Source organism: Paramisgurnus dabryanus, chromosome 1 (genome assembly GCF_030506205.2).
Source record: "Paramisgurnus dabryanus chromosome 1, PD_genome_1.1, whole genome shotgun sequence".
Classification (NCBI taxonomy): domain Eukaryota; kingdom Metazoa; phylum Chordata; class Actinopteri; order Cypriniformes; family Cobitidae; genus Paramisgurnus; species Paramisgurnus dabryanus.
This window is the reverse complement of record NC_133337.1, coordinates 26,277,277-26,295,158: the sequence shown is the minus strand read 5'-3', so window position 1 is coordinate 26,295,158 and position 17,882 is coordinate 26,277,277. Positions and strand designations below refer to the sequence as shown.

At 38.4% G+C, this 17,882-nt stretch overlaps 2 protein-coding genes across 2 annotated transcripts in view; both read left to right on the top strand.

The window, feature by feature from the left end:
* The window catches only part of LOC135779230 (guanylate-binding protein 4-like), a 34,706-nt gene extending 33,563 nt beyond the window's left edge, over positions 1-1,143 (top strand). The window contains exons 9-10 of the mRNA XM_065289963.2: positions 64-166; positions 321-1,143. Coding sequence (XP_065146035.1) covers positions 64-166; positions 321-763 — 546 coding nt within the window. The 3' untranslated portion in view covers positions 764-1,143. The remainder of the gene's footprint in view (positions 1-63; positions 167-320) is intronic.
* Positions 1,144-4,730: 3,587 nt separating this feature from the next.
* Positions 4,731-16,494, top strand: LOC135779410 (guanylate-binding protein 4-like). The gene is made up of 10 exons (XM_065290133.1): positions 4,731-4,829; positions 6,732-6,980; positions 8,811-8,938; positions 9,219-9,328; positions 9,583-9,773; positions 9,894-10,136; positions 10,224-10,504; positions 10,630-10,842; positions 10,936-11,038; positions 15,759-16,494. The coding sequence occupies exons 2-10, from the start codon at positions 6,800-6,802 to the stop codon at positions 16,202-16,204; spliced, it is 1,896 nt and encodes a 631-aa protein (XP_065146205.1). The 5' UTR covers positions 4,731-4,829; positions 6,732-6,799; the 3' UTR covers positions 16,205-16,494.
* The last annotated feature ends 1,388 nt before the right edge of the window (positions 16,495-17,882 follow it).

Here is a 17,882-nt window from a genome sequence, read left to right as displayed (position 1 = left end):
TTTTTGCTTCCCACACCCATGTGTTTAACATCATATGTTAACTCTTTCCTTGTGTCTATATAGAGTGCTGAGGTGTTGGAGAAGTTTTTACAGGAAAAGGCGACCATTACAACATCCATCCTGCAGGCTGATAATAAACTAACTGAAAATGAAAGAAGGATTTGTGGTAACAGCTTTGTGTTTGTAACAGACTATACACAGTATGCACTAAAGATAAATAGGACGTGAATAGGAGCAGCCTAATTTTCTCTCTTTATAAAATCACCTATTTTTTATTTATTTTATTCACCTGTTTCTACTACTTCTTTTTGTTTGACCAGAGGAGAGAGAGAGGGCAGTCCTTCTGGAACAAGAAATTAAGGCCCAGGAAGAGAAGCAACGTCATCTGGAGGAGAAGATGGAAATTGAACAACAGAATAATGAAGAGAGAATGAGACAGGTCATACAGATGATGGAAGATGAGATGTTTCTTCAAAAACAGGAGACGGAGCGTGCGATGGAGAGCAAGCTAAGGGAAAAGGCCGTCTTGATGGAGAAAGGCTTTCAGAAGAAAGCAAATAGGATGGCTTGGGAGATAGACGAGTTAAAGAGGAAGAATGCGGAGGCAGAGGAGGGAACCTCAAGAAGATATGCGCAGATGATAGAAGATCAGCGGCGAAGAAATGAGCAGAACATGGAGGTGTTGAGGCAGCAGCATAGACAGCAGATGGAACAAATCAACAGCAGACCCAAACGATCATCTTCATTCTGTTCTATACAATAAAATGTGTTTAGAGATTTCTGAATGCATAGTTTGTATAATCGCACACACAATAGTTTATCGGTTAATCCCACATCCCAAGAGTCCTGACTGTTATCAACGGAATATTTAGTGACAGTGACTCATCAGCAAAATGCACAGCATAGTATATAGCATATATAAAGCAGTTATCACAAACCTGTATGACTGTGTGATGTCACTGCTTGTTCACAAATATGTAAATCTAATATAGAAACTAATGGAAAATGTGGTAACAGCAAAAGCTTCAGTGGATAAACATAAAAGTTAAAGGATTACTTCACTTTCATAAAAATTCTGATAATTTACTTACTCCCATTTTATCCGAGATGTTTATGTCTGTATTTCTTCAGTGAAAAGAAAGTTTTTTAAGGAAAATATCCAGCATTTTCCTCCAGGACTTTAGTGGACCTTAACAGTTTACAGTTTCAATGCAGCTTCAAAGGACTCTAAATGATCCCAACCGAGACATAAGGGTCTTATCTAGCAAAACCATCTGCAATTTCTACAAAAAAATTACTTTTAAGCCACAACTTCTTCCCTGTGATGCGCCAGTGCGACCTCGCGTATAACGTAATCACCACATAATGTGAAACACACACTTGCAGACCATTTTAAGTAATAAACTGACACAAAGACATTAGTATAATTTCACATACAACAACGTCTGAACGCTCCTTTCTACACACTTGCACACTGGTGCACCATACTGTAAGCTAGTGCAAGATGAGAAGTTGTAGTTTAAAAGTACTTTTATGGTTTGGCTAGATAAGACCCTTATGCCTCTGTTGGGATCATTTAGAGCCCTTTGAAACTGCATTGGAACTGTAATGTGTTGAAGTCCATTATATGGAGAAAAAAATCCTGGCAAAATTTATTTTCTTCTCGACTTAAAAAAAGAAAAACATAAACGTATTGGATTACATGAGGTTGAGTAAATTTTTTTGTGAAAGTGAATTTATCCCTTAACAATAGCACCTCTTATGATTTGCTTACTGCCGTTGTTGTTCTGCAAAAATTGATACCCTTTCTTCCCCATTATGGTTGGGTTTACAATTAGGTGTGGGTTTAGGATAAGCTATTCAGGTAGCAGGATCGACAAATATAATAAAACGCATACTGAGTTCAGTGTGAATGAATCTTTACTGTATTACAAAGTTTGCTTGTTTTGGGACCAAAGCACTTGATGTAATTTAGATACAGTTAGTTCAAATAAAAGGCCTTAAGCACAGTCTGGGCTGTATTTTTTCTTAACTTCTTGTTGGGTAGATCTTTTCTTCATCAAGGCCATGGTCAACGATTGTGGGCTTTAAAAAGTGGGTGACCACTGTTCTGAATCAAGAAATAGCTTGGGGACACCAATGCACCAGTTTGTATTTGTGAAACTTTAGAGCCTTTTGGTGCTTTTCCATTGTATAGTACCCCACGGTTTAGTTTAGGTCAGCTTATTATTGTGAGCTTTTTCACTGGGTGTAGTATGTAGTACCCCATACTTTTTTTAGTACCAAATCGGTTGGGGTTCCAAGCGACTGAGCTGATAACAAAACGTGACATGAAAACACTGTAGATCACTGATTGGTCTGAGAGAATTGTCACTACCAGCGGCATCGCTATAATGTAAAAGATGAGCTTTACCTTAGTGCTAGCTTGCGCTATCTCGAGTAAACCTGTTGTTGGACAGGTTGAGAATCAGGAACACTATACCATTTTTTCCAGACTTGCAGTTTGTGGCGGCAGATTCGCGATGCGCACGTCTGCATATATACTTAAATGCAACTTAAATAAGGCTCAGCGGAACAGAAACTGTCATGTGAGACAGAGGTAGTGATAAACGCGATGTGCACACATGTATTTGTGTTGGTCAGTTTTATTTTTGTGGCAGACTGGGAAATAAATGAATGTATGGGAATGTACAACGATGCTCTCACATAAGATGTCACAGCAGTAGGCAGCGCAAATATAACAACACACCAATAACCCCTTGTAAAGGATTTGAGTAGTTTGTGTATAATTTAGGTTTTTGATGTAGTATTTGAATTTCTGTCATGGTAGCGGAAAGGCTTTTATTTTGAAATGTATTGTCATAAGCGAATATACCGTGAGTACGCGCTAAACAATTCAGAATGAAACGAGACCCAGATGCACATGGTTGTGGCCTCGTAAGTTTACGACTTACAAAGACATAGATCCTGGTTTAAATGTAGAACAAGGTATATTTTAACGTCTTGTTACCTGTTATTGTTTTAATTTATTTTTCATTGTGATATAAGTATGTACTTTTTTATTGGGTATGTTTAAGTTAATGTTGCTTGCTTGTATTTTGGTTTTGACGTATGCTTATTTCAAGGTTTACGTAAGGGATAATCCATGGCTAGCTAAAGGGTTTTAATGCACGACGTAGAGGCGAAGAACCACCCGACGCGTAGGGGAGGGGAGGAGCTAATGAGAGCACTATTTAGCCACCGGAATGGAATCAGTGATCTATACAACAGTAACTTGAAAAAGTATCTTATAAATGATTTAACGCATTATTACATTAAACATAATAATATAAAACATAATACCATGAAACAAAATAATATTTATAAAACATCCCCAAAATAGCCCCTGTAATCTTTTCTTACACTGGCCTCATTATTTATTCAATTACAACATCTGTGCAAAGTTTCGCGGAAGGATAAAATTTTTAATTTAAAACAAATGTGCCAATAAAATGTTTCAAATTCATATTCATGTCCATTTTTTGTTCTTATGTGGCAAGTAGCCGTGTAATAAGCTTCGCGTCGGGTCCTGATCACACTGTCGGGGCTTATTTCCCGATAACTACCGGCTGCCTCTACATTATCCCTTACTTAATGCACACCTTCCAGCCAATCAGAATCGAGAATTTAAACAGACCATGGTATAATTTTATTTAAGTGTTTGTTTGGTTTTTACCCTTTGTGTAAGCTCTTACAGTGATCTTTAACAAATCTCACGGCATCTAACGAGGAATTGTGTGATGAACAATTAATAAAGTATGAGGATTATCAGTTGGAGAGTTGGTATTTATAAAACCAGGGAGCTACACCCCTCCCACTCCGAAATGTTACTAAAGCCAATGGAAAAGCTAACCAAGTTTAAGTGAGGTGAGCTGACCCGACCCAAACCAAACTGTGGGGTACTATGCAATGGAGAAGCGCCATTTGTAAGTGATCATAAACAGGAAGAAAAACAAGACCGAACAAAACACAGCCAAACTGTGACAATTGGTAAAACACCTTTTATTTCACAAGCCTTGTTCCCCTTTACATTTGTAGTGATTTTGCCAGATTTGACATTTACTGTTTAATATGTTTTCATTCAAACCAACTTTAACATTTTTAATATAGCAGTAGTTCAAAATAATTTCTTGTACTGTTAGGATCATGCACTACTGTTAAACAAGATATTTTCCTCAGGTTTATACCTAGCAGGACTGACAGTGAGCCGTTGGGAATTTACAGCAAATTTAATTATGAGAAACACTGTTCCTAACTTTTGTCTGGAATGTTACGGTTTAACGTTTTTTCCCCATGTGACTTGCAACACAAGTTAAATCTACAGTACACACCCTCCTGCACAAACACTCCTATGATGTTTTGCAATTAACCAAATGAGAAAGACATCAAACAACTCAAATACTAGGTTCCAAAAAAATTTACATCAAGAATGTAAAAATAAGTCATCTGAAAATATGTACAATATATACCTGTAAAAGAGAAAATCAATAAAAACAAGAAAAAAAAACTAAACTCTTAAAAAGAGAAAGAATAAACTAAACCAAGGATAATCTTTAAGCTGACAAACAATGCAGAAGTCAAAATAATACTGTCATGAGAAGGTAACTCTTGCAGTTCCTAATTGGGAACCAAAGGTACAGTCAGAAGGTGACACATAATAAACAGAGATATAAAGACACACCTTAAATTATTCTAGACTAATCAGAATGAAGTAGCTGAACCTAAAGGAGTACAAAGTAAAGGAAGCCACAATCTGAGATCACTTTACTGAAGCTAAAGAAAGCAGAAATGTAAGTAAGATTTCTTTATTAATTTTTACAGCTCAATGTTTTAATGTTTTACAATCAAAATGTGCATATCAGTATCAGAGATATTGTTTTTGCTCCAGCAGGTTGAAATTGAATGAGGTTGTCTGAATTGTACTACCCTATATACAGTAACCCTGTAATTCAAAATGTGTGTGTGTGTGTGTGTGTGTGTGTGTGTGTGTGTGTGTGTGTGTGTGTGTGTGTGTGTGTGTGTGTGTGTGTGTGTGTGTGTGTGTGTGTGTGTGTGTGTGTGTGAGAGAGAGAGAGAGAGAGAGAGTGAGAGTGCATAACTGGGTGTGGCTCTATAACCTGACATGACTCAATACATTTAATGTCTTGTTACACGAAACCAGTAAGGTTTAGCTGGTGGTCACCAGCATACCAGCAAGACCAGCATATGTTGTGTTTTGGTGCTGGTATGCTGGTGACCACCAGGTAAACCTTACTGGTTCCCCAGCAGGGAAGAGAGACTGAATTGTCCCTAGCAATAATTTCGACCAAACAATTAATCTGTATTTAAATATAACCATTGATGTCCGTCTGTTTCTTGTTTTTTCTATGTTTTATTTCTTATATTTTATTCAGGAGTCATTTAAATGAGATTAGAAATCTTTTGCAATCCTCTATGTGGTACACAAATGGTTAACAGCTCTCGTTCTCGTTCTCCCGCCTCCGTTACTCACATTGCTAACATGATTGGATTAGCATTTCTTGAGTCCCGCCTCCGTTACTCACATCGCTAATATGATTGGATTCAAATTTCTTGAGTCCCGCCTCTCTAACACACATCGCTTTGTGATTGGCTTGTCTTTACTTAGTAACGTGTAATGTAAGCTGGATGTTAACCTGAGGAGTGGCAAACTTGTGTAACTGAACCTTTGATAAATGGCGTACAGTAGCAAGGTTATTTAGGGGATCCCTAATCAATGAAAGTAAATAACCCCAACATTGTGGAAGCATGAATTAATATCATGGTTACTGCACTGTGTTCATTACTTGCACAGATGTTGACATAATGTAAGGTTGCATTTAAAACTTTTTTTCACACCGATTAACTGTTAATGAAGTAAAAAATTAATGTTAACTACAGAAACGTTCATAAAAGTTGTTCAGGAAACACCACACATACACCTACTTCAACACTGGGATTTTTTTGCAAAATTAAATTAAGAATCAAATGTTAATTGCATATTATTCAATGTTATAACGTAAATATGGATTCATATTTGCTACATAGCGTTTTTCTTTTCTTTTTTTGACAAAGACTTAAAAAGGTACTGAGGACATAACCAATTGTTTATTATAGTACATTCAATTTGTGATGGCACCGGGGGTGGCGAGTCAGATGTCACTGGGTAAAGTTGTCTGTTGTTAAGTAAATGGCGATAAACAGGTTTTGCAATGCGACAATTTTATTTATGTCCCCACCAATGCCAGAATTACGCCCTTGTGCACATGTGTATGCATGTTAAGGCTATATGAGAAACACTTTTAACATTTAAATCAACAAAAGAGAAAGGGAAAGCAATTACAGAAATAATTTCTTAACTTGATAGGCTGGTACACTGTAGATACTGTAGGTTTTCAAAGGCTTGTATCTGTTATATGGCTTTATCCCAACCCAGCAAGCAATAGCTGCTATTTCACCATCTAAGTTAACTAGAGGTCTGATATAGTCCGGGTATTAGTAACCAACTTCTAAATAAACTTTAATAAAAAAATGTGGGTTTTTTTGCCAAAATACCTTGTGAGATGTTTGATATTCCATGATGTAAGCAAACTCAACAGTGATTACAAGCTGTTTGCTTTGCTTTCATTTATTTAATTTCATTTTTTTATTTCTATTAAATTATTAATGACAGCCCAAATTTTGCATTGTTTTAGCTTAAACATCTGGGCTCTGTTTGGACGCCTATTGGACATCTTTTAAATTCAAAATCGCTTGCTGGGAAATGGCCATGGATAATCCAGTTTGCCTCATTGACACAGAGTCAGATGGGAAGCTGTGTGTACAGCAGTCAGCGCTGCAAATCCTGCAGAAGATCGAGCAGCCGGTGGTGGTGGTGGCTGTGGTCGGTCTCTATCGCACTGGAAAATCCTACCTGATGAATCGACTCGCCGGGAAACAAACAGGTTAGAGCCTCAAGGGCAATGCTGATAGCTCTTGATAAGCTTATTTACAGTTACATTTAGCAGAAGCTTTTATCCAAAGCAACTTACAAATGAGGTAACAATAAAAACAATTAGAACAACACAAGAACAGCAATACATAAGTGCACTCATCAACACAGTATACATAGCCAAGGGTTAATTTTTTAAGACAGAAAATATAAAGATAGAAAAATAAACATAAAACTCTGTATTAGTGAGTGAGGTGTTGGTGGAAGAGATTGGGTTTTAGCTGATTCTTGAAGATGGCTACAGAATCAGCAGATCTTGTCACTACCGGCAGATCATTTTACAGGTTTGGAACAGATCCAGAGAAGGTGCGTGATAGTGATTTTTTGCCTTTTTTGGGATGGCACCACAAGACGTCACTTCTTGGGAAAGCGCAGGGATCTAGAGGCAAGGCAAGTTTATTTGTATAGCACATTTCATACACAGAGGTCATTCAAAGTGCCTTACATAGAAATGAGAAAACAATAAGAGAAAAAAGTAAAAATCTGAGAAATAGAATCATAAGGTAGAGGGTACATAAGTCTGTATAAGCGATTAAAGGTAAGGGGGTGCTGCCCCAGTGGTGGTTTTAAAGGCCAGAAGCAGAGCTTTGAATTGGATACAAGCTACTATAGGAAGCCAGTGTAACCTGACAAAGAGAGGAGTGGCGTGTGCCCTCTTTGGCTCACTGAAGACTACTCTTGCCACTGCATTCTGGATTATCTGAAGGGTTTTGGTTGTACATGCTAGGAATCCAGTCAGTAGTGCATTGCAATAGTCCAGTCTGAACAGAACAAGAGCCTGGAGTAGGACTTGTGTAGCATGGCCAGATAGGAAAGGTCTAATTTTCCTAATGTTGTAAAGGATGAATCTACAAGAGTGGGTGGTGCTGGTAACATGATCTGTGAAGTTAGGCTGATCATTAATTACCACTCCTAGGTTTCTGGCTGTCCTGGAAGGTGTAATGGTAGAACCTAGTTGAATGGAAAAGTTGTGATGAATCTTAAGGTCAGTCGATATCACAAGCAGTTCCGTGTTTGCAAGGTTCAGCTGGAAATGATGATCCTTCATGAGATGTCACTCAGGCATGCTGAGATGCAGGCAGAAACTGTTGGATCATCAGGCTGGGAATGACAAGTGGAGTTTTGCATCAGCGTAGCAGTGGTAGGAAAAGCCATGTTTCCGAATTACAGAACCCAGGAATGTCATGTATATAGAAAAAAGCAGTGGTCCAAGCACTGAGCCTTGGGGTAACCCAGTATTGAGGCGCTGGGGTTTAGAGACGTCACCTCTCCAGGACGCTCTAAATCAGTGGTTCCCAACTCCAGTCCTCGGGGCCCCCTCCCAGAATGTTTTAGATGTCTCCATATATAAAAACACCTCAATCAGTTCATCAGGAGAGGAGAGATACTGGTCTGTAGTTTTCTTACATTGCATGATTAAGTGTGGGTTTCTTCAGCAGCGGGGTTATACAGGCCTCTTTAAAAGCTGTGGGGAATGTATCAGTGGAAAGAGATGAGTTGATAATGTGGGTGAGAGCAGGTATAACTAATGGAAAAAATTGCCTTAAGAAGATGGGTGGGTAAGGCATCTAACTGGCAGGTACTCAAGTGCTTAGAAGCAAAGACCTTGGAAACGTCCGCTTCATATACAAGAGAGAAAGTGCCCACAGCTGCCATTTTCAGAAGAGTGCCTGGTGTTTTTAGCTACTTAAATACACTGTGGTGGACACACAAGCTAAGAGAAACATGATCCAGTTACATGAATATTAGTAATTATATCTTGTTTTTGGTATGGTATTATCAGGATTTGCACTGGGCAGCACAATTGAATCGAAGACGAAGGGCATCTGGATGTGGTGTGTGCCACACCCCTGTAAAAAAGAAACCACTCTGGTGCTGCTGGACACTGAGGGACTCGGAGACGTCGATAAGGTGATGTGACAGACAAATTACTAAAAAACACAACTACAAGTAGTCAAATGTCAGTTTAAAGGGGCCATGAATACTTCTGATGGGGTAGAGGAGGCTTGGAGGTGATGGTAGGTCAGAACACCATGTTAACAAATATAAAATTAACTACATTTCTGTTTTTTGAATATGAACACATGTATTCAGTTAATTGTTTGTTAGTTTGCTGTAAATAGAAGGCAGGGAAAATAAAACAACACTTTACAAACTACGTTCTTTTTCTAACTGTAATTGTTTTTCTCAGGGGGACTCAAAGCATGACACCAACATCTTCTGTCTGGCTGTGTTACTGAGCAGCACTCTGGTATACAACAGTCGAGGGACGATTGACAACAGGGCTATTGAAGAGCTGCAGTATCCTTCTGACAATCTAGATACCTCAAGTTATTTAAAAGTGTTTTACAAATGTATTACATATACAATAAAAAAGAAAGATGAGGGCATCAGAAACACAACTACACCTGACTTACAGTCACAAAGCCTGCAAATAACAAAGATCTCAGCAGAGGAGGATTAAACATCATTATCATCTTTACATTTTACAGAACAGTTTTAACTTTATTTCTGTTTAATAGTCGCTTTGTATTCATGCCTGAACAAACTTTTAGATATGTTACTGAACTAACAGACTGCATTAAAGTCAAATCATCAAATGGGGATGCTGACGATTCAATTGAGTTTGTGAAGTTCTTCCCTAGTTTCATCTGGGCTGTAAGAGACTTCACCCTTGAGCTAAAGATTGATGACAAAGATGCAACAGAAAATGAATATCTAGAATTTGCTCTCAAGCTGAAACATGGTAATTAAAGATTATTTTGTACTTGTCATCAGCAGAATTTTTGTTCATTAAAAAACAAAACTGTATAATTTATTGATGTGATAATTCTGAGAAGGTACAGCATGTGTTCATCTGTTTTAGGCACTGGGAAAAAAGTGATGGAGTACAACCTGCCCAGGGAGTGCATCCAAAAATTCTTCCCTTCAAGGACATGCTTCACTTTCCCGTTTCCAACTGCTCCAGAGAATGTATCTCGCCTGGAGAGCTTAAATCTTGCTGACCTTTCACCTGCCTTCCTGAAAGTTACAGAACGTTTCTGCGAGTTTGTCTTTCAGGAGAGCCAGACAAAGAAGCTGAAAGAAGGATACACAGTCACTGGCAGGGGTGAATAATGAGATCAAGTCAATTAATTTCTATTCTTGCAATTCTTCATTATCATTGTGTTTCCGGGCTTCTTTTCGTTCTTTGCAGTTCTGGGTCATCTTGCAAAAACATACGTGGACACCATCTCTAGTGGAGCTGTGCCATGTCTGGAGAACGCTGTGATCGCTATGGCAACGATTGAGAATGAGGCTGCAGTGAAAGAAGGGCTTGAGGTCTATCAGAGTGGAATGGAGAAGTTGAAGAACTCCTTTCCTTTGGAACTGAAGGATGTGTCCTCAGAACACCAACAGCTCAGCAACCTGGCAACACAAACCTTCATGAAGCGTTCATTCAGGGACACTAATGGGACGTACCTAAACTCTCTTGAGGTAGGCCAGATCTCTCCATAGTGCATCAGCATGAGGAGATGTCATAGACGTGTTCATAAATGTGATCTGATGGATTATAATACAACTGAGAACTGCTACTAACACTCAAAATGTTATGTTTAAAGGAAAACCTTAAAAATTCATTTGAGAGATACCTAAGCCTAAATGAGCAAGCTTCAAAGAGTAGATGCGAGGATCTTCTGTCATCCCTGACTGTAGAAATGACGGAAAACCTTAAGCAAGGGCTCTATGCCAAACCTGGTGGCTATAATCTCTACTGCAAGGATCTGGAGGACATTGTGCAAAAATATAACATCCAGGCCGCAAAAGAAGTCAAGGTTTGGCTCACACTTGTTGCATGTTAATACTCGTAATACACATCACTTTTATCATTGTTGTCTTAATTATTCCTTGTTTCTGTTTGTTAATAGGCTGAAGAGGTCCTGGATGAGTTTCTGAAGCAGAAGTCTGTGGAATCTAAAGCTATTTTGCAGGCTGATAAAAACCTAACTGAGAAACAGAAAAGGATTAAGGGTAAGAGTCTTAAGCCTTCAAATACCCAGTTTGTAAATTCCTATTTCTATGTGAAACACGTCATCAAAGGTTTGAGTAGGGGAGACCGGGGTAGGTTGTCACAATTTTTACTCATGCATGAATTGCTCATCTTCAAAAAAATCTTTCAGCAGTAATTCCTACATGAAATGAAAACTTGGGGTCTTGGCTTTAAATGTGTATACGTTTTACTTTTAGAATATATTGTAACAGGAAGTAATTAACCATCAAAGACACTCTGACACAATGTGACAACCAACCCCATCACGGGGTTGGTTTTCACGGGGTATGGGGTTGGTTGTCCCTATAGTGGTTCAATAGGATTTCAGTGATAAATTGGGATCTGAAAAGATAATGTGTAACTTTTTAGTTTTTTAAGCTAGAAACTGCAAATAAGTTTTAATATGAATACCACCCCTATGATAGTTGTCATCAATGCCCATTATGTTTAAACAATGGGATTAAGTGGGTGATCAGTTACTTGAATTGTCTACTGTGTTGAGAAATAAAATAAAATATTTGTTAGTGTTAAAACCTCTTTATTTAAAGGGCCATTTCACCGATAAGAGCATTAATCTTTATGGAAAGTGGGTCATATTTGTAGTCAAAATGTAACATAAATTTAGAATTTTGTGTCTATTTGACCGAGAAAAGACAGAACGTGACTTTAGAGCACATTTGTATGAAAAGCTACAACTCCCACTATGCACCACAATGCACAGCTCTGCAAGCCACTCCCATTAATCGGAACACGGCTCAGACATGCTATTATGTACATAAATACCACGTTAGTAAAACAAAGAAAATAGCCATCACCACTGTGTCTGACAGACACCAATCATGACTTACTTTTAAACGTGATGTTACATTGTGGTATACACGATAACACTCTGGCCTGGTGTGTAGCAAAGTCTTATTCAAACAGTAACGTGCGGTTTCAGATCCGCAGTACAAATGTCTTTTGAAGTATTTAAAAAAGGGTATGCATTTTAAATGTTTATTTAGTTTTACCAATTTTCTTTTTGTCTCTTGTTTACTGTAATTACATTTGTGTTATTATTGGTCTCACTGCTCTCACAATATGTAAGGGATAATGTAGAGGCAGCCGGTAGTTATTGGGAAATAAGCCCCGACAGTGTGATCAGGTATCACACTGAAGGGGCTTATTTCCCAATAACTACCGGCTGCCTCTACATTATCCCGCTTATTACACGGCTACTTGCCACATAAGAAAAAAAACTGGACATGAATATGAATTTGAAATATTTTATATTTGTTTTAAATTAACATTTTTATCCTTCCGCGAAACTTTGCACAGATGCATAAAATGATCGTAATACCTTATTAAGATCCTCTGCTTCATACTTGTCTGTCTCCATTTTTTCTCTTTTAGCCAGTCTTTGAGAAGTTTTAATCCCCATTCTGTATTTTTTTGTGTGTTGGCTTCGTAGCTGTCATGCTCTATTTTGTCAAGTTCAGTCTCAGTAAGCTGTCTGTGTCTTGTCGTGGTTGTCCAGTGTTTGTCACAAGATGGCGCCAAACAGATAAAGATCTTATTGATCTTTATTGGCGCGGAGCGATTTTACTCGTGCAAGTAGTCCGGCTATCCGTTATTAATTTGGAGCGGTTATTATTTGAAAAGAATGAACCTGCAAATGTCTCAACTGACCAATCAGAATCAAGCATTCCATAGAGCCGTGTAATAAAGACATATAAAACACCGCTCAGATATGCTATTGTGTATATAAATGCCACGTTAGTATAACAAAGAAAATAGAAACACTCACTTTAGTCAGAAGTCCGTTTATCCCTGAATCCTCCACACAAACGCGTCCCCTGCATAATATCTCCACAGACGCGCTGCCTCAGCTCTTGGAGCTTGTGCTCGTAAACCGAAACACGTCTTTGAAATAAGCACGCGACCAGAAACATTCGCAAAACAAATGTTCATATCCTTATCTGATCCAGAAATGTTAAACCGAAAGTCCCCACCTTGGAAAAATGAGGAATGAGTGTCTGTAGTCTTTCACACTGAACAGAGATACAGGATTTCCTTCTTTCAATGACGCAAAATGACGATTTTTACATCATTGAAAGAAGGAAGTGCCTCACGGAAATCAGTATTTCTCCTGTCTCAGGAGAAACTGAGGGAATGATGCACGACCATTCAAAAACATGACTGGGGTTCTAACGGTACAAAGCTTAATGCAAATGGGTGAAGTTTCCCTTTAATGCCAATACTCACATGTGACAACCAACCCCACAAGCTATGAGACAACCATCCCCAACTGACTTCTTGACAAACATGCTAAGCTAGCTGCCACACGACTTTAACTTGATAGCTAAAAGATGACTCAAAATAAAGCTACTACTTTTGGCTTTTTAATGAGTGTTTTGTTTTTGAATTACTTATATCCTACAAGATCTCAACACGAAAACAACACCAACATGAAAGTTTACTCTGAACCATAAAATTAAAAAATTGTCTCCTAACCTTAATGTTTTGTGTCTGCTCAGCAAAATTACAAGTGCAAATGAGTAAGCTATTAAAGGCTAACAAATTGATATCAATATTGTACCACAGTGCCATGTAGTATGTCTGAAATAAGCAGTGTGACAACCAACCCGTGAGACAACCAGCCCCGGTCTCCCCTACTTATGAGAGTGCTGCTGGATGATCAAAGTCAAAGCACAAAGTTGTGCACAGCAGAGCAAAAATGAACCAAATGCTCAATGTGCAAGATAAAGTTTCCACAATGGGTATATCGCACTCTGAGTGTATTGTATACAAGGTTCAAGGTTACTATAGTAAAACCATGGTTACCACAAAATATCTATGGTTTTGTAAACCATTCAGTTAAACCATTACTGTAGTAAAACCATGGTTTTGCTAATAATCAATACATCAAAAACATGGTCATGTTTACCACAAAAAAAAAAAAAAAAACACATGGCTAATTTTAGTAAGGGTTAAGCCCGATTTATAGTCAAGCGTAGGTTCTACGGCGTAGCTAAGGCGTAGGCTATCCGTAGCCTGTGCGTAGCTCTGCGTAGCCTGACGCGCACCTCACAAAAATGTTAACAGCGCGTCAGATCTACGCGGACCGCAAGCGCTGTGATTGGTCCACCAGAACCCCTCCCGTCAGGTAAAAAAACTGCATCATAGGTATTTCCGTTTGTGACGGTGAAAACAAAGATGAGCCAAGTTGAGGAGTGATTTAACTCAAACTGCATCAAAAGTCGCTGTTAATTTACTTCCATCATTGCTGGTCTTCTCAAATTATACACAACAAGTTGTTGTTTCTTCTTCGTTTGTGGGTTAACTTGCTACGCTTTTTCTTCTTTAACGTTTGCGCTGCTACTGTGGTTACACGCGTGGTTACTGCCCACCATCGGTCTGCGCGTGTGTTTGCACGTCGACGTGGATGACGACGCAAAAGTATAAATGAAAACCGACGCGGAACCTACACCATCGCAGCTACGCCGTAGGACCCACGCACGACTATAACGAGCCCTTTAATGTGTTACATTATTACTTAGAAAACAAGGTCTACTGCCAAATGTATTCCTTAGGGAGGAGTTTCCCAGATAGGGTTTAAATTAATCCAGGACTAGGCTTTAGTTATATTAAGACATTTAAGTAGTTTTCCACAAACAAACCTTACAAAAACAATACTGGTGTGCATCCTGAGACAAAACAATGGCACTTAACATATATGAAAGTACATGTTATTGCAAGATGTTTTTTATATATGGCAGCTCAAACATGTATTTTGGTATGGGACTAGCATAAGCCCTGTCCGGGAAACCATTCCTAAAGGTTGCAGAACATCATGGAATTGATTCAGCTTGGCTAGCTTTACATTGGCTTGTAATGTGTAATTAGTTATGTATAATTTAATTAACTACTTATTATTTTGTTATTAAAATGCAGCTAAAACAAATGTTACATTCAGCATGTTATTGAAAGAGTGCAATTTAGATAAAAATGAGTTGCAAAAAGACACTTTAATTTCTTCTTAAAGTGTGAAAAAAGTTTGCTAAAGTTTATTTCCTTAAATGTATAGTTCACCCCAAAATACAAAATTGCTCACCCTCAGGACATCAGATATGTTTGTGACATTTTTACTTTAGTAGAACCACTGCAAATCAACAGATCCGCCACTTTCAGAGTTCAAAAAGCAGATATATCAAATACAAAACTAATCCCCATGACTCCTTGTGATATATTGACATCTTATGCAGCAAATCTATCTTTTTTCTTTTTTTTTTTGCAAGAAATTAAATGTTATTTAAGTCTTCTGGTCTGGAAGTCATATTTGTTGACCGCATGCATCATTAAGATTTATTATTTAGAAAAGCAACCTTTAAATTTCAAGGTAAGAATGAAACTACAATGATTTTATGTGTTTTTAACTGAAATGTAAAAACTTGATGATGTATTCGGTCGACAAATTAGACTTCTGGAAGACGCACCCGAAATCCTGGCCAGGACACATCCCTAAAAAATTATGGTCACCCTATCTTTATTATTCTACTGAAGAAACAATGGCACCAACATAATCAGATGGCCTGAGTAGATAAACAGCTACATTTTATTTTTGGGTGAACTATCCCTTTAAAGGACAACTAATCCATTGATTTGAGTTTTTCTCTGAAGTTTTTTTAAAGCATGTTTCCTTTTTTGTCAATAAATGACCAGAGGAACAAGAGAAAGCAGCCCTCTTGAACCAGGAAATCAAAGCTAAAGAGGAGAAACAACGGCAACTTGAAGAGAAGATGGAAGCAGAGAAACGTAGTAATGAAGAAAGGATGATACAGATGAAGCAGAAGATGGATGAAGAGATGAAACTTCAGAGATTGGAAGCTGAGCGTGCCATGGAAAGTAAACTGAAGGAGCAGGCGGCTCTGCTGGAGAAGGGCTTTAAGGACAAGGCAGATATGATGAGCCGAGAGATAGATATGTTTAAGAGACAGAGCTCTGAAGCTGAGAGTAATCGAGCTAGAGAGTTTGCAATGATGATAGAGAACTCCAAGAAGAGACATGAAGCGTCAATGGCTTTGATGATGCAGCAACACAGAGAACAAATGCCAGCCATACAAAGCAGACCCCCTCCTCCAACTGGAGGTGGATGTCTCATCATGTAAAGGGAATAAATTTAATAATTGTCAGAGGCATGTATCTGCACAATGCAATTACTGTAAAGGTATACATTTACAATTAAACAGCATAGTACTGATCTCTGTCCACATGAAACTTGGATGACAAAGGAAATTTCACTGTACAGGTTTTGTATACATGACCTACAGATGATTGATCAGAATTACATGCATACACAACATTGCTATTATCTTTATTCATAAGCAGTGACCAAATACTGTTTATTGGAGGTTTAGATATTTCTTTGGTGTTGGAATACATAAAAGCATCAAATAAACAAACGTATGTGTGAAGAACATAAAACAGTGTGTGTTTGAGTTAGGTCTTACTCCTTCATATCTTTATTTTCCATTTACTCCAATATGCAAAATGTATAAAATCTCATGACACTGAGCAGAAGGGAACTTTGTTTCATAACCTAGATGGGGTCAGATTGACCTCAAAGACAGTAAAAGGGTAAAAAATGTGATTCATACGTCTTTTTACTGGTGCAAAAAATCAGCCTCTTTTGTAATTTTACTGAAGTCAAATTTGCTGGAGCATTTTTTTTGTATGTTTGTACTTGGTCTTAGTATTTTTAACACTGATATAGACTCACATAAAAGATTATAAGGAACACCTGTTCCATTTCTCATTAATGCAATTATCTAATCAACCAATCACATGGCAGTTGCTTCAATGCATTTAGGGGTGTGGTCCTGGTCAAGAGAATCTCCTGAACTCCAAACTGAATGTCAGAATGGGAAAGAAACACGATTAAAGCAATTTTGAGCGTGGCATGGTTGTTGGTGCCAGACGGCCGGTCTGTCTGCTCAGTTACTGGGATTTTCACGCACAACCATTTCTAGGGTTTACAAAGAATGGTGTGAAAAGGGAACATCCAGTATGCAGCAGTCCTGTGGGCAAAAAATGCCTTGTTGATGCTAGAGGTCAGAGGAGAATGGGCCGACTGATTCAAGCTGATAGAGGAGCAACTTTGACTAAAATAACCACTCATTACAACCGAGGTATGCAGCAAAGCATTTGTGAAGCCACAACATGGGAAAGATGCGTCTTTCCACTCACGTCTAAGTGGAGGAACGCCCCTCTCTCCTCTTAAACTCTTCCACCAAACAGCCCTAACCATATGTAAATTAAATCTTCCTACCTTATTTTCTGGTTAATCAGGAATGTCACCAAAGAATGTTTGCCCACGCGTTCTCCACCATTAACTGTGAACAATGAAATTCCCCTCCATGATTTCTCAATCACTCAGACTTAGTACAGAAGCATAATGAAATTTAGCGGAAGTGTCACAGGTAGGGGTGGACCCAGATGTTAATAAGGTCACGCCCCTTTTTCCACCTTGAGGAGGTTCCCAAAGCCACCCCAATGACCAGACACACACGGTAAGCATAATATTAAAATACACTTTATTTAAATTACTTAAAATAAATAAATAGGGGAGGGAGGAAGGGGAACTTAAAATAACGGCCTCTTCCGGCTCTCGTTATCTTCCAGGCTGGGTTTCGCACAGTTCCTTTTCATGTCGCTCACTCTCTTTCTCTCTCTCTTTCCACAGGCAACAGCTGGGACACAAGAGGCACAGTTACTTGGACTTGGTTTGCTCTCACCTCTCTGCTGGACACAGCGTACAATAAGTACGGGTTTTCACACAGTTCCTTT